This window comes from Procambarus clarkii, chromosome 29 (assembly GCF_040958095.1).
Source record: "Procambarus clarkii isolate CNS0578487 chromosome 29, FALCON_Pclarkii_2.0, whole genome shotgun sequence".
Lineage (NCBI taxonomy): Eukaryota > Metazoa > Arthropoda > Malacostraca > Decapoda > Cambaridae > Procambarus > Procambarus clarkii.
In genome coordinates, this window is record NC_091178.1 from 17,837,017 (window position 1) to 17,859,685 (window position 22,669).

The window sequence follows — 22,669 nt, forward strand, 5'->3', positions numbered from 1 at the left end:
TCCTCAGTATTCCGCGGCAGCTGACTACATTATCACAACTGCCACGTGGTAACGAAGTCATGTCAGCGGCCAGTGTAGAGATTGAAGGTAACGGTAATACCAGGATATATAGCACCAGTAACGTCTAGGACCATAGCACCAGTAACGTCTAGGCCCATAGCACCAGTAACATCTTGGGCCATAGCACCAGTAACATCTAGGACCATAGCACCAGTAACATCTAGGACCATAGCACCAGTAACATCTAGGACCATAGCACCAGTAACGTCTAGGCCCATAGCACTAGTAACATCTTGGGCCATAGCACCAGTAACGTCTAGGCCCATAGCACTAGTAACATCTTGGGCCATAGCACTAGTAACGTCTAGGACCATAGCACCAGTAACGTCTAGGACCATAGCACCAGTAACGTCTAGGACCATAGCACCAGTAACGTCTAGGACCATAGCACCAGTAACATCTTGGGCCATAGCACTAGTAACATCTTGGACCATAGCACCAGTAACATCTTGGGCCATAGCACCAGTAACGTCTAGGCCCATAGCACCAGTAACATCTAGGACCATAGCACCAGTAACATCTTGGGCCATAGCACCAGTAACATCTTGGGCCATAGCACTAGTAACATCTTGGGCCATAGCACCAGTAACATCTAGGACCATAGCACCAGTAACATCTTGGGCCATAGCACCAGTAACATCTTGGGCCATAGCACCAGTAACATCTAGGACCATAGCACCAGTAACATCTTGGGCCATAGCACCAGTAACATCTTGGGCCATAGCACCAGTAACATCTTGGACCATAGCACCAGTGTAACACGGGGGGGGGGGGTGTTCTCGAACGATCCTTCCTTCTTCTCCCCCTCTCTACCCGTATTCTTACTTTTTTATTCTCTACCAAGGGACTCCAAAACTTTTACTAAAGCCAACTCCACGCCACGTGGTCCTAAGACGATTGACCGACTTAGGATTCTACAACCCGTATGACGTGACATAGGCTTTGAGCAAAACCCTTGAGTCGCCTCCATTGTACAACAGTACAATGGAGGCGGTACAATGGACAATGTACAATCCATTGTACAACAGTACAATGAGTTTAGCAACAATAGTTGTAAATGAAACATTTAGAAAAGCCTCAAACACGGCCACAAAAGCTTACTGGTTGTTAGGACTAAGCTTATTCTAAGCTTACTCAAGTCTGTCTTGGAAGAGTATACACTCGTGGTGGGTGAACCTTGATCTCCCAAACATGCCGCCATGTTAGGCACTTTTATTATTATTAACACATTTAGGTACATGTGTATTTGTGCAGCTGTCCTAGACTACATGAAGGGGAAAACAGTGTGTCAAAAAGCTAGCTATGTGATGCTAAAAAATCCCCATCGCACAGGATGGTTAGTCGTACAGAGGCATGTGATAAGTAGTCTGCACTGGCAGACTCCGGGTGCATTATGAGGATAACATAAACACGAGAGTGAATAAATTAATTTCAAAGCTCCAAGTACCTCATACCAACGGGTTTGAAAGGTCTGGGCATTCGGTGATGTAGTGTGGGAGATCATGCCGCAGTTCCTGCTCACAGAGTTTGCACCTGGAGTGCTCAAGATTGGAAGATCCGTCACCTGTAGCCGCCTGCCACAGGTAACGGTAACCCAACCTGATCCTGGCAACCACTAGGCACAAAAAAAAATAATCCTGGTATAGTCTTCCGTTTTCTTTGTAACGAGCGTATGAACCAGTCGCCTCCCAGCCACGGAGAAGGGAGGGTGTTGCTCTGGTGAGCTTGCTACACTTGAAGTGCTCAGATACTCTTGAGATTGTTAGACAGAAGCTTGCTTGGCACTTTGGAGGATGCCAGAGGAAACAGAAAGTATAGCCTTGAACCATGTAGGTAAGTTGCTACATTTTAATTAATTCTGCACCTGAATACCTATTCTGTAGGGCAGTTATGAAGGGTTACGTATGGTGGACTCTCGGAGTCGGACTATTTTGTCGAGTCATGCTTCAGCTCCTGGATCTCCATTTTAACTGTCGGCCTTCAAGTGCAATAACACCTCTTGAATCCATTATGCCTTGTCATTTCTGCCATTAAGTCTGGATGGAAATAGCATCGACTATTAACTGTGTTTTTGTTTACGGCTTCGACGCATCTTTTAGTTCACTTGTTAAACAACCCATGCTCATCCTGTGGGTGGTAGTGAAGGAGGATACACATGCACATAATGCAACCAGGAACTCGACCCCCAAATTCTCATCGACTTAAGAATGGTCCAGAACGGACCGAAATGTCGTCGTCCCTTCACTTGCTAGTGTGTGGTCTGGTCAACATATTTCAGCCACGTTATTGTGACTCATCGTCCCCCAAATTTATTTTGTTAAGATAGTCTTGACAAGCTAGTTATACAGCTTAATGTATATATCAACAATGGGTTTAAGAATTGGAGTCTCCAAGCATAATGATTAACTATAAGCAATTGACATTGTAGTGAGCTAGCTACACAGTTTGATTCGCTTATCAGTCAAGGACGAATGGGCTGGATAGGCCTAAGGCAAGATCTGGGGATCTTGGGTGCCCGCAATAATTAAGTGTAAAAATAAAATGAACGCTCAAAAATTCATCATAGTGTTCTTTGACAAAGAAAAGTACAAATAAATACAAAATAAGATTAAAAATGTAAATTTGCTACATTTTTAGGGTACAGATTTCTGAATTATTACCCGTCATGTTTGCGCATACGCTCTGACTTAATGTGCTTTCAACTTGTCTTTCATTATTCGTCTTCATGGTACGAGCAGTTAATGTGAATCATCCTCTGGTGGTGACTGCACGAGTGACAGTGTTGACAGACGCGTCATAATGGCACGTTAATGTTTACTTGGCAACGTTTGGAAGTCATTTTGTTTTCAGATGGTACAAGGTCGAGGCGACTAAACCCCACATGTTTTAAGACCTGATGCCCTTGGCGGCGAGGACTCCATGTTGTTTATAGCGTCACCTGATCATTTGCTTCTTCTTATTATTGATGGTGGGTGCAGTTTGCATGAAGGGTTTAATTGCACGAGGATAAATGTTGGGAGACGCGACAATGACAAGGTTTCGTGTTTGTTGTGCTGTTGATAGAGGAGCGGCGACTAGAGAGGCTCTTTGTTTTTTGATTCGGCTATTCGGAACAAAATGTTCAAAGTAGCACGGGCTATGGTGAGCCCGTAGTGGACTTGCCTGCCACAGGAGCGGGGCAGTAACTTAGACTGTGTAAAAAGAAGAGGCGCGTGTTAGAGATAATATATTGCTGCACGGTGTGGCGGGATGTAGTTTATGACGTCAGCTGATCCTTAGTGCTATGACGAGGCAGTTATCTGTGTTTGGCTGTTGGTGGCGTCAGGTATCAATGTGACACGGGTCAAATGTGGCCCAATTTGTTGGTCGACTGGAGATATTTGCCTCCAGTCCGACCCAAATCGTACCCCTCCAAACGCTCAACCCATAAGAAAAACACATAATCTGTAATTAAAACCCAGAGCGTGTTCCGAACCCTCCTGGACCCCCGAGGAAACGATAAAAACAAAAATCGCAACACATGCACCCGCAACCCGGGCCCGCAAAAAAGTCACAAGCATCTTCCGCAACCAGTCTACCAAACCCTGAACCTTACTACAATCATAAAAGGCATGCAACTGCTATTCACTCTCCCCACAATGTTCATGTTACCTATCGTTCGTTACGGCTCATGACCCTACAGCAGCCAAGCTTTAATTACGTCTAGGGATACCACTGCTGCTCTCTAAAGCGCGTCACCAGTATAACCCCTTGATAAGTAATGAGCACATAAATAAAACTCTTCCTTTAGGACTGAAGAATAGATACAAAATATTATATAGATATATATTCAAGACAGTATAATATAAAAACACAGATGGTTAAGTTAACTTATACAATAAATGAAAGTATTGTCATTGCACGTAATATATAATAGTAAACTATGGCACAACAAGAAATAACAGACTTATCTCCCACATGTTACTCCTCCTGGTTCCCCGAAGCTACTGACTCTCGCTCTGGCGCTACCCACATTCTCACCTCCCGTCTGCCTCATCCCAGGATGAGGGATGGAAACTAAGGACTTTTTAATATTTAAAACTAATTGAACAACCACTTGTTCTCAAAACACATAAGACTGCAAATTACAGATAATAGTTACTTACAAAATATATAAGTATAATGCCACCTGTTTAATTACAGAATATAACAATTATATACTAAATAAAAGTGACATCTGGAACTCCCAAACTGAACAGGTCCAGCTTTCCCGTATCAATCAGGTAATAGACGTGTGCAACGCAACCCCGCTCCTGTCTCCACTAACGCTGCCACACTATACGACAATTTACAAAACACAATGTGTGTACATATACATGCAATGATAAAATAAAATAAAATTTATTTTAAATTTATATACGTATTCTGCTAGGAGTACGTAACAGTTCACACTCGTCCTAAGCAACCAAACCGAACATGAATAGCCGCACATTCGTCGGTAACGTCTCATGTAACACACGAAACATAAGCTACCGTTGCTGCGGCACGAGACACGGCCCGCGCAAAGCCAACCAAATCTACCCCCCCCCCCAGTGAAAACACGTGTACAACCCCTCCACCTCATGACACCTCCCTCCCCGCCCCTCCCCGACAAAAAAGCGTCCCTATACACCTCCCGACATGAACTTCGGAAACCGACAGAGCCTAAAGAATCATAACGGGCCCAGGAGTAAACCGGGGAGGGAAGGGGGGGTTAGAAAAGGCCACCTCCCGACAATCATCGAACTCGACCAGCTTGCTAAACCGCATAGAATAAAAATATAAAACCAACGAGTTCAACCCCCCCCCCTTAACCCCAACCCCCAGAACAACGCCAACGATTTGATGTACACATCCGGAATGCTGACCCCGCCCTCCTCCACCCACAAACACAGCGAAGAACGAGGAACCAATTGATAGCGCCTGCACCACACATACCTATAAACGACACTCCAAAGTGCGGGCCCGCTGCCTATCTAATGGAAAACACTGAGCCATAAGCCAAACCCTCGACAAAACCTTACAAGAAACAATAACCACCCGCTAATAATTCATCAGACGGCGCTTGAAAAGCAATCCCATCGTTACCCCCACCGCCCGCAAAACCGCATCCCAATTCCACGCCAACGATTGCTCATACAAGCAAAGCAAAGTGACCCCTAGAACCCGAACCAGCGTAACTACAGGAAACCAAGACCTCTCCGACACCAGCCCGTCCTCCAAACAAAGATCCAAAAGTGATTCCATGCACCCGCCAAACCCCCTGTTTATGAATGAAAAGCGGTTTACACACGACTCACAACTGCTGACGTTCGAACATATCCGGAACAAGTGCTTCACTGACGAATTTTGTTCGAACCACAACGCTATAAACGCTTCACCCACGTACTACAAATACAAATAATCGCCAACAGAACCTAAACACCTAACCTAACCTAACCTATGCCTATTTATACACAATATGCCAATATATTATAATATTAATTTATACTTGAGAAAATTCCCGTTTTGAATGAACAGCATGTTAAAATATATGAATGCGTCTGTGGGGTTGACCGCTGAATGTAATGGACTTGAGTCGAGGATGGGTTGCCGACACGGAACGAGAAGCCCAATACCCCAACCCCATGATATACGACTTGTCATGATGGACAACAGCCCCCCGTGTCCAATTCTAACCACCGCACCACAGTCTGCACACCCAACCACGGAACCCTCTGAAGCCACGAAGAAGACTGTCATCTGCATAACCACGCACCTTCAAAACTAGACCATTCGGCAACCGTGGAGAGACAATAGAACTACGAGCCCTCACCACACGAACAAAGGGCTCCTGTAAATACATGTAAATGAGCATCGACACGGGGCACCCTTGCCGTACCGACTGACGAAGAGCAAAGGGAGCACAAAAAAAATTAACACAAACCCAACTACAACATCCCCCATACAACATGCGAATCCAACCCACAAATAGGGGAGGGAAGCCAAGCCGCTCAAAGACCTGCAACACAAAGGCAATCAACGCGCAATCAAAAATCTTAGACCAGTCCAAACTAATCATCGCCGCAGGTAGATTGAACTCAGACACACACATAAAAGCACGTCCCGGAAAAGAGCATTACACTGAACTAACAACCTACCAGGAACCCCACAAAACTGCTCCACAGAAACCGAGGATCCAACCTCCGACCTAAAAGGCTCAGCTAACGACTTCGAGATGATCTTATAATCTACATTTAACATTGTAATCGGCATCCAATTCGAGAAGAAACTTGCACTATCCTATCATACTGCGAACTAGAGAGCAACATTCTGGCTAAGCAACACTGAACGATATCAATAAAGTCAGAACCAAGCACATCCCAAAACGAGACATAAAGTTCTACCGGGAGACCATCCGACCCAGGAACACTCGGTACGAAATGAGCGAACGAACCCCCCAAAGCTCCTACAGACTCCCACACAAGCTCAAGACAATCTACTTCCGACAAACCAGGGGTGCAGTGACAGAGAAAAGAATCCACCAACACCACATCCTCCTCGACTGGCCCATACAACTGCAAATGAGACATCACTCTAGTCCCTCTCGCTCGTCACGTTACCTCGGGTCACTCTGTCATTGGCATATTCATGTCACTTTCAGCCATTCATGTCACTTTCAACCATTGATGTCAGTCCTTCATCCGGGGCACCTGGAACCTTGCATCTACGGGCACCAAAATCTTGCCCCCAGGCGACGACACCAGCCACCGTCATTTTGAAAAATCAACCTGCCTGGCTACAACTCCACCACAATCCTCATTTCACTTGAATTAGAAAATTCTAAATTTATGGATCGTACATCCTCTCAAGTACAATCAAAACAAACCTTGCGTCATCTTATATAATTAAAACTGGATGAATAGGGCTCTTGGCAAGTGGCAGAGATGTGTTGCGTGCATGGCGTATTGCATTGAAAATAGCTACTTTTATAATTGCATTTCAGTGCATTGAAAATAGATGCCTTGCAATATATTTATCACCAGAGGAAGAAGCTATTTGGTAAGGAGTTCTTAAAGAATCCCACTGATCTAAAAGCTGCTCCACACTATTGCTCCTTGCCAACTATCGTGACTAAGGTACGAAATGTAAGTAATATTTCTCATCCTTTATTGGTGTGTCTTTATCATTTATCTAGATAACTTTCTCCCTTAATGCAGGTCTGTGGAACCAGCTGTAGCTTTATCTTATCATGGAGTCGATGTTCGGAGACAATTCGTCAGATGCATGAGAACAGACCAAATGCAATAAATTATTGTGCTCTTGATAAGAAACAAATTAAGGATATTCTTCTTCACCAAAGTGTAAAGTGAGTGACGTGGTCGACACATTTGATTAGCCCCTTCCGTGCAAATTGCAAAATACGTCTTCAAGTTTTCTGTTTTGTGTGGATAAATATATCTTATTAATATCCCCCGTATACCCTTTCATCCGCCTGTTCACTTCAGTCATGTCTCCACTAACTCTCCATCTTTCAAGAGAATGAAAATTAAACTTTCTCACGTATATATCTCTTCACGTGGAAGGTTTCTAATTCCGGGGATTAACTTTGTCGTCCTTTGCTGACGGTGTTCAAATGAATTTGTCCATCCTACAGTATGGCGACCAACATGGAGCTGCCTAATCTAATGGGAGCGAAACAAAGAGCAAGATACAAATAACTTTGTTTTATTGTTAATGCTTTTAAAGGTAAATCCCGGAATTCTATTCACCTTGTTCCAAGCATCTATGCATTGATTCGTTGGCTTTAAATACCTACAGATCAGTTTTCTGAGGTTTCCACAATTCTTATGAGGCATCAGGTGAAAGGAAACGTGCTCAACAGTTTTTATATACCAACAATTGTATATCCACACACCCGGGTGAGGAGGAGCTGTATACCCACACACGGGTGGGTATACGCAGCTGTATACCCACACACGGGTGGGTATACGCAGCTGTATACCCACACACGGGTGGGTATACGCAGCTGTATACCCACACACGGGTGGGTATACACAGGAGTTGCTTTGTATAAACCGATAGATCTTTTTGCAGTTTCCTTTACTCTTATGTCCTCATATCTTGTCTGCATAAATGGGTCGAGTAACAGGACGACCTAGCCAGTCCCTTCACTGGGAGATGGAAACTTTGCCCTTCCGGGTGGGCAAAGTTCAGAAGACTAATTTGAATGTTTCATAACCAAAAAGTTATTTCAGATTTTTCAATATAACAAGTTAGAGTAGAGGACCGCGTAGAAGGATGGTGTTGAAGAGAGCGGCGAGAGAGCAGGTGGTTCGAGGCTCCCTGGACCTGACACCTGATCACAGCTACCTGAGAGGGGTCGTGGACCGCCTCAGTTATACGACCCGTGTGCGGAGAGGGGTCGTGACAAAGGCACCAGGAGAGAGTTGCCTTTATTAACTCATGTTGGTACATAGGCATTTGTGCGGCCTGCCTTAACTTATGTTAAGTGACTCCCCTTCCCATGTAAGGACACCAGAATTCAGGAAACTGTAGACCTGTTGGCCCAAGACCTGGGTAAATACTGGTTTGGTAACAGGGTAATAAATGTACCATTCTTAAGTTATTATTTTACCCCACCACCAGAGGCTGAGCAGCTTCCAGGCGCCAGAAAGGAATCAAAGAGGGAAAGACGGATTCGCCTCATCCGACAGGTAATTTGACTTTTGTTTTTAAGCCTTGGCCAGAGGACTTTGTGTCTTCAATATAATGTTTTGATTATTTGATTTTGGCCTCATAACTTTTGACTCATAGCGAGCCTGCGAGTCACTGTTGGTAATGAATCTTAAGTTAGCACACCCTTCTGATTGAAGACTTCGCTTATATTTTATTGGTCACTGCTTCTTCAACTAAATTCCTCCATATCTACCAACAACTGTATTACTATCAACACCTAACTTCTGTCATACCTACCTTGCGATGACCTATCACGAAGTATTGCTATATCTACTACAACTGTTGCCATTTCTTCACCAAACTGTTACTAATTACTCTAAGGCAGTATGTGCTCTCTGCTGCCATATCTCTACACTCGAATGTACCTATTACATGCAGGCGATGAGTCACAACGTGGCTAAAGTATGTTGACCAGACCACACACTAGAAGGTGAAGGGACGACGACGTTTCGGTCCGTCCTGGACCATTCTCAAGTCGATTGTGATGAGGAGGTAGAGATAGGCAATAAATAGGCAAGAGAGAGCCGAGGAGGAAAGTAAGGTGTAGGGGATAGTAGTAATAATGAGAACTGCAGAGGGCCTATTGGCCCATACGAGGCAGCTCCTATTATAACCACCGAATGAGAAGGAGATAGTAATAGGAATAAGAAGAGGATAGCAAGGGAGCGTAGGAGAAAACAGGCCATCATGCCTTCTATCACGGCTACTGGTGTGATACCGCAGCTACTGGCCTGACAGTGGCCAGAGGTCTGACAGCTGAGTGGACAGGGTTTCGGATTCGTAGTCCTGAGGTTCCGGGTTCGATCCCTGGTGGAGGCGGAAACAAATGGACAGTTTCTTTCACCCTGGTGCGTCTGTTCACCTAGCAGTAAATAGGTACTTATGAGTAATAGGTAAATGCTACCTATTTACCGCTACCTAGCAGTAAATAGGTAGCTGCCCGTCGACAGCTGCTACGGGCTGCTTCCTGGGGATGTGTAACAAAAAGAAGGCCTGGTCGAGGACCGGGCCGCGGGGACGCTAAGCCCCCGAAATCATTTCGAGATAACCTCAAGAAGATAACTCTGTAGCCTGCAGTTTCTCACATATTTTACTCCAGTGTTATATTGTATAATCTTCCAGGCTTGGTGCCTTTAGATGAGTATTTCTTCAGCAGCTGACCCTCTGCCTCTCATTCTCCATCTTGTCCTTTGGTCACAGACTGGTCTGGTGGTCATGGCATCAATGGGACACTTTTCCGTGGGTGCCACATTAACCTGGCCTTCACCGGCACTCTCCGACCTGGCCAGAGACAACACCACACTGGTTGGCACTGAAATGGTCCTAACCACTTCTCAAATGGACATGACAGGTGAGGATACTGTGTGGTTATACTTGCCTGTTCTTAACTCTCTGCTAACACACTAGTGAACTCATAGAGAACCGGAAGTCGGCGGCTTGTCAAAGTTCCCCCATTTGCCCTGATGACCTCATCTTCATAAGAGCATAGCTGCCCTCGAGAACGTTCAAGACCAGGCAACAAAAATAATTCCAGAACTAAGTCAACTCTCACACCAAGAGCGGTTGAGGGCCTCTGGGTTAACAACACTGCCCACCAAGCATGACACGGCCGGTCTAATCGAAACTTTTAAAATACTGAACAACTTGTAGGATGTTGATCCCGGACAATTTCTTCAGAAGGTCAAATGTGACACAAACAAGAGTAACGGTTTCAAGCTCGAGAAGCCATAATGTAAGACTGAGAACGGGAGATAGTTTTTCACCCACTGGGTTATAAACCCATGGAACCGCCTACCCGCCGGAGGGAAAGGAGGGCATTATCAGGGGAATGCCTAGCAGCCGGAGCCGTAAATGCCAAAACTCTTTTTTTCAATTTTAATGCCCACCTGGAAAAACTCATCAGGACAAATGAGTTTGTCCCCAAAGGGGGGGGGGACATTTGACAAGCCGCCAGCTTCCTATCCTCGTCGAGGCCACTAATGCGTTAGTGACTCTCAGTAATATTCAGGTAAATAGTGGGGACAGGTTTTACACATACTAATGAAACCACTATTATACAAAGCCTTTTGTGCAAAACTTAAAATGATTTAGACAAAATTTATTTAAATGTGTGGGGGCAAACACTTCACAGTAAAAGAGAAGTAAGCTAACAAAAAATGAGTTCAAGGAAAAGTTGTAACACGAGGTAAATGTCACCGCTAACAATCACTTTATTTAAATGCAGATTAATTAACCCTAAGCTAGAGACATCCTATCCTTAGAGGCAAGGTAATGGAATAAAAATTTTATAGGAACCTCTGAGAAATACCTTTATGCTGCTTTTCAGCGGTGTTGTGCCCCCCCCTCCTGGTTGATCACTCCCCCCCCCTTCTCAAGCTCTCCCAAGATCACACTAACTATATTTTTGTCTCGTATCCTTCAAGATGGAGTCCTAGGCAGGCGATGAGTCACAATAACGTAGCTAAAGTATGTTGACCAATGGGACGTTTCCATTGACCACACACTGGAGGTGGAGTCTTGGCTCCACCTCTCTCCTGGGCCTACATCCAATCAGCTCAATCAGCTGAAACAAGGCCTAGGGTCCTGGCCCTCTTGTATGTTTATGGGTCCTGGACCATTTGAAAATAGTACTGTTTCTTAGATGCTCACCTAATGCCGCTGTTCACCTAGCAGTAAAGTATATACTCAGGAGTTGGTCAGCTTGTTGCGGGGATTGCATCCTGGGCGAGGTCAGTAATTCGGCCTTTTAGGAGGGGGGGGGGGGGGTAACCATGATACAAGCTTAATGTGTACAAATACACTAACTGCCTGTCCCCCTACACATATCATTATTATATTATATTATCTAAGAGATTTGCCGTGGATTAAGTATGCATGTGCTAATTTTATTTTGGGTGTTAATTGCACACCCATTGAATATGTTGCAACAACTCTGTACAGCCTTAGCTACTGCAACAGGAAGCTTGGTATCGCTGGGGTCGCTGCTGGGGGCGTGGGGGTGTGGCTGGGTGGTGTCGGAGCTGGGGAGGCTGAGAGCCATGCAGTGGGTGGTGGTTCCCTACCTCCTAGGCTGGCTGGCCAATGCCCTCGCTCCCAACCCTTCCCTTCTTCTTACAGCAAGGTAATGTGCTTATGATTAAACTACTAGAGGTAATGTTCATATAAATGTGAAGTAATCAAGTTCAATTAAAATGTCATTTCTAACCTTTCCTACTTGAGCAGCAAATAAGCAAATAGAGGTTTGACAGCTGAGTGTACAGCGCTCGGGATTCATAGTCCTAAGGTTCCGGGTTCAATCCCCGGCGGAGGCGGAAACAAATGGGCGGAGTTTCTTTCACCCTGATGCCCCTGTTCACCTAGCAACAAATAGGTACCTGGGAGTTAGACAGCTGCTACGGGCTACTTCTTGGGGATGTGTAACAAAAAGGAGGCCTGGTCGAGGACCGGGCCGCGGGGACGCTAAGCCCCGAAATCATCTCAAGATAACCCCATCAGCTGTCCCTCAAGCACAAACTCTTCTTGCAACACATCTACTGTCTCAAGCTTTGTTCTGACCTGTGTTTTGGCATTCCAAAATACTTTAAGCATGTCACATTTATCACTGCCAATTATTTCTAGGTGAAAATACATTCCTTATTAATGATATACGTGGAAATATAAAAACTTTAATGTTTTAATAATACCTTAATTCTGTTAATCCTATGTAGCGAACACACAGTAAAACTCAACAATGTACTCACAATACATAACAAGTGTGATGAGCAATGGTGAGCGTAGCTCTCATCCTGTAACTACACTTAGCTAATTACACGTAGGTAATCACACACACACACTAACTCACACTCACCTATATATATAGTGTGTGTGTGAGAGCGGGAGAGAGAATGAGTGTGAGAAAGACCTGGGGTTTGATATCATGCCAGACGTGTCCCCTGAAGCGCACAAGGAGAGATTATGTGAACTAAACCTCACATGATCACCGCATATAAGATTCTCAGAGGAATTGATAGGATAGACAGACAATTTAACACAAGGGGCACAATCACAAGGGGGCACAGGTGGAAACTGAGTACCCAGATGAGCCATAAAGATAACAAATGAAATGTATTAGGAAGTGATGTGGTGGAGGCAGACTCCATACTCGGTTTCAAGTATGCTATATGATAAATTCCAATAGGCTCAGGAACCTGTTGACCAGTTGATTGACAGTTGAGAGGCAGGACTAAAGAGCCAAAACTAAACCCTTGCAAGTACAACTAGGCGAGTACATACGTCTATGGTTAACTAAGTCTGTTTTTTTTGTATTGATGGAGCATGTGGACATTATATATTTGTTCTAAACTTGAATTGTGTGACCCGAGATAAAAATGGAAGTGTGTTATGTGAAAAACTTACTATATAAACGTTTGATGTATAAGGTTCAACTATTCTTACCTATAATTCCACCAAGATTCACTATGCTAGTCAACTTCTCTTTCTTATGCTTTCCATACAAAAAAAAATGTTTCCATTGAATTACTGAAGTATTTGTCCCACTTCAGGTGTGTGCTGGGCATGGCGTGTGGGGCATCCTCAGTGGCTGGTACACTCTACGTCGTCGAGCTGGCAGACACAAGCGTTCGGGGCACGATGGCTTCTATTCCCACAATTGCAATCGTTTTGGGTGGCCTCTACACTGTGTGGATGGGTTACATCCTTAAGTGGCATCATTTAGCACTAGTTTGTGCCTTGCCTCCTATCATCCTCTTCTTGTGTACTTTCTTTTTACCAGATTCACCATCCTTTTTGGTGGTAAAAGGTTTTAAATCAGAGGCTTCAAGAATCCTGAGGAGTCTTCGAGGTCCATATGCAGACATTGACTCAGAAGTAGCACAACTTGAGACGCATAATCGTGCCACAAGTGGCGGCTGGAGAAAACTCCTGAAGATCCAAGTGGTAAAGCGAGTGGTTGTCATAGTTATGCTATTCTTTTTCCAGCAGTTCTGTGGTAACTACATTTTTATGGTACATACAGCAAGAATTCTGCAAGCATCTGGAGCCCCATGGGATCCAGACATGGCAACAATCATTGTTGGTATTGTCAGAGTCGTGGGGGCAATGATGTCTCTTGCATTAGTTGACCATGTGGGTCGTCGCTACTGTTTGATTACCTCTCATGCCATCAACTCGTCTGCCTTGATGTTACTTGGTATATACGTTCATCTCGCCGAAGCTGCTGAACCCGAGGACAACACTTACAGCAGGTACATTGGCACAGCCCATTGGTTTAATATATTTGACATTACAATGCAGTGTAATGTAAAATATTGTAATGATCACCCCTCTTTATATGGTTGATATAGTTCGCCATTGCCTGCGTACCACCCCACCGAAACGTCGTCGTCCCTTCACCTTCTAGTGTGTGGTCTGGTCAACACTTTCTTTGAATCTTGTCGTCTGTATAATAGCTTCGCTTACTTTCTGGATGTTTTCTAGGTGTAAGTGAATCCCCCTGTTCCCTGTGTCTCTGTAAGGGGAAGGGTCTGGCTCTGGTCTATGTACCAAGATTTGTCTGGTCTAATTTCATGTACCAGGATTTGTCATTGTAATTACCTAGTGTAGTTCAGAATGAGAGCTAAGTGTCGTCTCTTCCCAGTGCTCTTTGTCATATGACACTTTGAAGCTACTGACAGTTTGTCCTCTACTACCTTCTCACTTAACTTGTTTTGACAGTCTACCACTGTTTGCATAAATTAACTTTGCAATGTTTTTCAGTAGCTTTGTTTCCTAAGATAGAACCCGTCTTCTGCACCATACAAACAATTCATATTCCAATTTTGGAATAAAGGTCGTTAACAGCTCTTATTTAATATTTTGCCATCCATGCATTTAAGAGATTCTAAAGTTGGAAAGTGTAGCATTTCGCTCCTCGCATGTGTTCTTTGTGGGTGACAGTGGGTGACAAACTGTCGCTCGGGGGACACTTTTCTGTCTAGAACCACCCCTTGATCTCTATTAGATTTCTTTAAGGCTTTTTCACATAATTTGTAGGTTGAGTGGGGCCTATTTTCTCCTATTCCACATTTCATAACATGGCATTTATCCATTTGTCAAGTGTTACTCCATGCACTTGGTATTGTACAGGTCTTCTTGAAGAGCATAACAATTGTGGAGGTTTCTTATCTTCCCTACTAGCAACATGTTTTATAAGTTTGTATACTTTCTGGTAGCTCGTTTATATCGACTTGTATAGTCTTTTAATCTTTCACATCCCACTGTGATTAAAATACAACACTAGCTATTCATCATTTTTAGTATATGCACAGAATTTTGCTGGGTTCAAAGACAAACCTCTGATGACCTCACTATGCTATCACAAAAGAGGTCATTTATGCTTGTTCCGATACCAAAAGGGAGTTCTTTATTCTGATATTTACCCTGTCAGTTATAGTACAATTCAAAAACTTTGAGTTAATCATAAATCACAAATTATGTACTATTAATATGACTTGTTACCATGGCCTTCCTTTAACCTCCAAAATAAAGTGTGAAATGTCCCTGGCTAGGTTATGTATTGATCAAACATGATTACACCCACTTACTATTTGAGATAATCTAGTTGCCAGCCAATTTTATAAAGTACTGTAAATATGTTAATTTCATTAAATTAAGAGAAAGCATGCATGGTATTATTTGTGTGTGAATCTGAGGATTTTATATTATAGTACATTGCGAATTTCAGGCTGAACTGGATACCTCTGACATGTGTACTGGTGGTAATGTTTGCCATCAATTTTGGCGCTCACCCTGTCCCCTTCACCCTCGCTGCAGAGTACTTTCCTACAAACATCCGTGGCCAGGTAAATGTGATTTGTGTGTAAAAGCTTTTTTTCTGTGGGGAGCCCCTATGGCTCGCTAGAGCTATCAGGCTAATATGTGATGCATTAGACTGGGTCATTAGTCTATGGAGTTCAGCCTACCAGGGACCACGAGCCAGAACCTGGCCCCTTCGGAGAATTGCAGGGAGGAATGACCCTGGAAAACACCCTTGTGGTTGGGGTTTTCCTTATCTGCCATTGACTGGGATTGGCACCCAGGAAGGTAGCATAACAAAACAAACCCCACATGGTAAGAAAATTAAAATTAAAAACCAAAAAGAGAGGCAGAACTCCATCTAATCCCAAGGAAACAAGCAAAAGTCGCTCTCCACCACCACGCTGCTTGTCTGCGCAGCCCTCACCTCCCCGTGCCAGCTACCTGGCACTCCAGTTTGGGAGTTAAACATCAAACAATATGTCTGCTAATCAGAGGGAAGGGAGGGTTGCCAGCGAGCCTCCGAGGCTCACCCAGAAAATAGCGTTTCATTACATTCAATGTTGATTTTCTGTGTGGGGAGCCCCAACGGCTTCCTGGAGCTATATACCTAAAGATAAGGAAAAAAGGGACTTACCTGGGAGGCGGCCGCCACATACTCAATGCGAAGTCGAGGAGTATATTTGAAGAATATTGAATATTTTATATCTTCTGTAAATATATGAATTGCATATATAATATCTTCAATATTTGAAAATATTGAAGACATTTACATACCCGGTTGGAAGTACACGTAGCAATAAATTATTCCAGTGATATATTAACTTTGGCAGAATTTCTTGCTCGCACCTCACTACCTTGGCCAATATAGACTGATAATACCCAATTTCTTTTAAATGTCAACCTATATTTTGCTATTATTGAATATTGTACGGTTAATATTGTAGTTTGGTCATCACAGCTTCAGCTACGTTATTGTGACTCGTCTACTGCTTATATGAACTTTTTGCTAATGATGCTAAGCTACTTGGGAAGATGGAAATAGATTGTCATGCGCTTCAAATTGACCTTGATAATATAATTGTTAATCACTTGGTGCACCGTGTGGTAAATTGAATTCAATGTGAATATATGCCATGTTATGGAATGTAGAATAGGAGAAAATAGATTCTACACAACCTACAAATTGTATGAAAAGGACTTTAAAAACTCTCACAAAGAAAGAGCTCTAGGGGTGGTTTTGGATAGTAGACTGTCACCTGAAGATCACATAAAGGACAATGTGCGAGGAGCACAAGCTGCGCTTTCCATCTTCAGAATCACTTTTATTCATGACTTGAGAGACCAAAATTGTAATATGCAGCTGTTGTATGGTGCTCATATCTCAAGAAGCATATCGACAAACTGGAAAAGGTGCAATGGCATGCAATAAAATTGCTTCTAGAATTGAAAGACAAGAGCTATGAGGAGAGGTTGGAGACATTAAATATGTTAAAACTGGAAGACAGGAGAAAGTGGTGATATGACAGCTCAGCCTCTTGTTTTGGTAGTACAGTACTGTCTTTATAGTAACGATGAGGACCATAGTATATATGCCAACTCCGTGGCATATATGTCGCAGTCTCTGTGGTGTAGTGGTAAGACACTCGCCTGGCGTTCCGCGAGCGCTATGTCATGGGTTCGTATCCTGGCCGGGGAGGATTTACTGGGCGCAATTCCTTAACTGTAGCCTCTGTTTAACGCAACAGTAAAATGTGTACTTGGATGAAAAAACAATTCTTCGCGGCAGGGGATCGTATTCCAGGGACTGTAGGATTAAGGACTTGCCCGAAACGCTACGCGTACTAGTGGCTGTACAAGAATGTAACAACTCTTGTATATATCTCAAAAAAAAAAAAAAAACGTACAATGCAATTAGAAAGTAGAAATCGGTACTATTGAGTTGAACAAACTGGAAACTATTTTCTACGTATGTTGCAAAGACAAATTAAACTAACCTAACCTTCCTAGGCCCTAATACACAATATCCGAGGCCTAATAAAGTACATGTGTGTGCTATACTAGGCCTAGGAATATTTAAGTTTGTTTTTAGCTTCATTTTTTTCCAACTATAAAGTGAATAGTGCAAAGTTCTACTATCTAATTACTTAGTATGTCAGTCTTTGTACTATGGTGCACATATTTACAAAACTACAATCCAAACAGGAGAATGGGTTGGATATGATCACTGTGTACAAAATAACAATGGAAATTGACAAAATTGAAAACAAAATTCTTGAAACCTGAAACTTCAAGAACAAGAGATCATAGATTTGAGCTTATTAAACAAAGTTGCTGAAAGAACATTAGAAAGCTCACTTTTTGCAAATAGAGTGGTAGACAGTTTGAACAAGTTAAACGGGGTGCTGAGGCCAAAATTGTCAGTACTGTAGTTTCAAAGCTCTATATGATATAGAGTGCTGGGAAGACAGGACACTACAAGCATTGCTCTCATCCTATAACTACACTTTGGTAATTACACTTATGTAATTACACGATACCTCGGCACTAGAACAGATCCAAACTCGAACAATTTGCCACACAAACACTTTATTAGAGAAAAAATGCTTGATAGTCAACCATTTGCTCTGCACTAGACTGTACGAATGTTTGTCGCAACACACGGCAGCTGAGGAATTGTCTTCAGAGGAGGAGAAAAGAAAGGAGTAGCAAACTCCCTTAACAGTGGCAAACTGTTTTAAACCCGGTGAATGACAGTGCTGTGTCTCACTTTAGAACGGTTTTAAAATGCAGGTAAAAATAAATATCATTGGACAGGGTACTTCCCTGCCAACCAGTAATATCTCTCCTCCTCTTCCTTCAACATATGCCAATAACTCTCCTAAGTACAAGTAAAGTGAGAATAAATTTGCATTTATTTCATCTACAGTGTTTAGGTATTCTGTATGATTTATGCATGCTAGGCTTGTAAATTTGTTAAATTCAAGTACTGGATAATATTGCTTTTATAAGTGTATACTTTGGGATCTGGAATAGATTAATCCAACTTACATTATTCCTTTTGTGAAAAATTATTCTGTACTCAAATAGTGGCACTCAAACAGCCTTCTGGAACAAATTAAGTTCAAGTACCGAGGTATCACTGAACAGTATATACTGTATGTGTATGTATGTACAAATGAAAAAATGACCATTAGGAAAGATATTTTATACAGTACATGAAAGCTCTCAAATTTTTCATTTCTTTCCTTGTGATTACTTATGCATAATTGAATCTAATATTTCGGTGAATATTCTTGTACTGTATATGCATAATATGATAAAATATATAATATTTATGCACACATAATTTGCAATTTGGCAGGCATCTTCCTTTTGCTACTCCTTTGGAACTGTCATCGCCTTTTTGGCTCTGCAGCTCTACAGCCCCATGCAAGAAACTCTCACGCAGGCTGGACTCTACTGGTTCTACAGCATTGTCAGCTTCCTGGGAGTCCTCTTCACTTGTATATTCGTGGAGGAAACTAGCAGGAGAGCAGTGGGCTGAGGGGTAAAACAAATTTCAAATTGTTAAATAAGTTTTAAAACAATACAGGAAATTACTGTTTAAATGAAACATATCACTAGGTATTACTGCAAATATAACGATGCAGAACGCTAAACATACACTCGTTCCACACATTCTCTTGTGCTGTTTACATGTACAAAACCTTGTTCCTAAATGCTAATCCTGAACTGAAACTTTCTGTCATAGATATAATAGAATCCATAAGCACCACACCAGACATATTTATTTCATATCTCAAGTCAAACCAAATTTGTGTAAACATTCCATGGAAATTAATGTAGTGAAATGCTTCCTCCTGGTAGGTCCCCCTCCGATCAGTGGCTTCCTATTTTTGCATTTTCTCCTCTTAGAGGTGCCAGTTGTAGTTTGACGTGGCACATATCCAATCAGTTGACTCCAAGCTCTCATGGCTGGCACTTGACAGTGAGGGTGTGTAACCAGCATAGGTAACAACCAAACTAATGTATTCATTGTTATCAGGGCTCGTCATGGTTTCCTTGCTGTTATCTGTTTTATTTTGCATAATCTTGGCATTTACTCTTCGTTTGGGTGATCTAGTATTCCTGTGCCTCTTTTAGTGGACTAGATTTTGGCTTCTATGGCAGGTTTTTAAATTACTCTAAGAAGCCTGCTGTGATATAATACATTTAGTTATCCAGGCAACTAGCACCTGGGAGACTCTTGAGGGACCTCCAGAAAGAGATATTTCATTACATTGAGTGTTAGATTTTTAATAATCTGGTCTAATTTGCTAATGTTAATTGTTGTTAATTATGTTAAATCATTACTTATATATACTTATAAAACTAACAAAGAAAAAAATAAAATATTGTAAGAGGCCCCTTCAGACTATGAGGCCCTAAAGAATTTAGCTTATCCCTAAATGCAGACCCGGTTATGTAGCATGGAGGTAATTATCACAGTGAAAGCCCAAAATCAGTATGGCCGAATTTAACACTTCCTGCCTCATTTTCTTCAAACTATTCTGTTCACATAATCAAGTAGTTCTGTTTTGTTAAATTTGGTTTTTCTCTTCTGTTTTAAACTTTTTCAAAATCAGCATGATCAATGCAATTATTACTAGCCACATTAGCAGATTGACAAAAGATTGGTGCTGCTGTTACAGTTCTTTCTTCTATAACCATTGCTTACCTGCTGGGTACCCAGCTACTGCTATAGGTGAACAGAGCCGTCAGGTGAAATGAAATGGGTCCAACCATATGTCCCACTCAGGAATTAGACCCAGGACACTTGGATCTGCTTCAGAACATCACTCCAGCTATTATTACCTAATACAATTTATTTAACTCATTTGCAGGTAAGGAATTTGTTCAATTATTTGTCAAATATTTTAGCACTGCACGAATTGGTGACCAAGAGCTGAGAGAATTGTGCCCTCCAGTGGATAATGTCTACCCAAAACATTGAATGTGATTGTTTTATACAATTTTTGTATTATACCAATACTGTACAGTTTTAGTTCATAGCATAATTTAAATGCAAACCTTTACTGTATTTTACATAAGCAGTTTGCTGTATATTTTTGGGGGGTTAGTAAAGTATTATGGAGGTATGTAACACAGCCAACTTTATACACTACTGTTGTGATACTTTACAATTACTTTGTGTGCAAATTAATTATCTGAAATATCTATTACAGTGACTTAAGTATACTATAAGATAAATGCCAATAATAGTAATTGGATATTAATTAAATATTTCCTTAACACCTTTATTGGACACATATTTACCAACAAATAATACAAATACATTAGCATTGAAGTGTGTACATGATCATTTTGGAATAGTAAATCGTGATTATAAAAGATAATTTACACTGTATTTATCACCATAACTGTATAGTACAATGTCAATATAATTGGTCTGGTATGAATTGAACATAAAGGGGAAGGATGATACAAAATGGGACATAGAAGTATTCAGTGAATCAAAAAATTACCAAAATTACAATTAAATCAGATCTATGCAAACGGTGCACATTTTTAGTACACTAGAAAACTTATAAAACCATTTCTTTTTCTGTGGTGGCCGACCCACCCTCTGAGGGCATAATGAAAAATTTGCTTTTACAGTATATAAATAATATATATATATATATATATATATATATATATATATATATATATATATATATATATATATATATATATATATATATATATATAATATATATATATAATTATACAGTATGTATATATATATATATATATATTTGTGTGTGTATAATAATTATTAATTATACACACACTGTACATACAGTGGAACCTTGGTACTCGAACAGCCCTCACTTGAGCAATTCGGCACTTGAATGCTGTGTTCACGTTCAATAGTTGACCGTTTACTTGGAATTAAAATGTAAACACACGTGTCTGACGAGTCTGTTTCACAGTAACTGTTGTTCATTGCACATCCCACTAGACTTTTCTCTGAACTTTCTCATGTTTTCTTGGATATTTTTTATATTCATGTGTGAGTCAGTCAGTCACCATGGCACCTAAAAATAAGTTAGTGATAAGATCCAGGCAACAAGAAAATTAGTTAGAACCAAAATTTGAGCTGAAAAATGACCTCGTAGCAAATTATGAAAGTGGTGCTCGCATGTCTGCTCTTGCTACCGAGTTTGGTATGCCTAAATTGATGATACCTACAATACAGTACTTAAAAATAGAGTACATCAAAGCAGTTGATGTTGCAAAAGGAGTAAAAGCAGTTACGAAACAGAGATCACAGACAACTGAAAAGGTTGAGAAATTATTGTTGTTTTGGATAAATGAATGACAGTTGGCTGGTGATAGTATATCTAAGATCATCATTTGTGAAAATGTTATTAAAACAACTGCATGGTGATCTCTAACAGAAAAACCCTGGAATGAGTGCTGATAGTAAAGTTTTCAAAGCCAGTCATGGGGGGTTTGACAAATTTAAGAAGTGACATTCAGTGTAGTGAGACACGGGAAAGCAAGAAAGAAGTTCTAACAAGGATGCTATCGAGAATTTTTGTTAGTTTCGGGACTATGTAAAGGCTGAAGGTTTTATTACCCAACAAGTTTTGAGACAGGTTTGTTCTGGGAAAATGGTGCTTCTATATCACTCGAGGAGATGGCATTGCCAGGACACAAGCCAATGCTTGCGGGCTCACCATAGCCCGTGCTACTTGGAACTTTTTGTTCCGGGTAGCGAATCTTAAACAACAACAAACTAGCCAATGAAGGATATACTGATTTTGTTGTGTGGAAATGAAAGTTGGGATTTTTAACTGAAACCTTGCTAGTCTACCACTCTGAGAACCCGAGGGTAAGGAAAAACAATGTTCTGAAAAGTAAGTTACTTTTCAGCACATGCCCATTCAGCCCTTTTCAACCATCAATTTATTTTAACTGTAAGTGGAGGGCTGACAGCAAAGCTTTGGTAACCTGGCCATTTTTTGTCGAGTGTGTTAATGAAATGTTTGGTCCAAGTGTCAAGGAATAACTTGTGAGGAATCAATTGCCT

At 41.7% G+C, this 22,669-nt stretch overlaps 1 protein-coding gene across 1 annotated transcript; it reads left to right on the forward strand.

The window, feature by feature from the left end:
- Positions 1-1,734: 1,734 nt before the first annotated feature.
- On the forward strand, positions 1,735-20,987 carry LOC123765102 (facilitated trehalose transporter Tret1). Its single transcript, XM_045753556.2, has 7 exons — positions 1,735-1,893; positions 8,707-8,774; positions 9,997-10,147; positions 11,755-11,917; positions 13,338-14,039; positions 15,518-15,635; positions 18,953-20,987. Exons 1-7 carry the CDS (start codon positions 1,854-1,856, stop codon positions 19,133-19,135), a joined length of 1,425 nt encoding a protein of 474 aa, XP_045609512.1. The 5' UTR covers positions 1,735-1,853; the 3' UTR covers positions 19,136-20,987.
- The last annotated feature ends 1,682 nt before the right edge of the window (positions 20,988-22,669 follow it).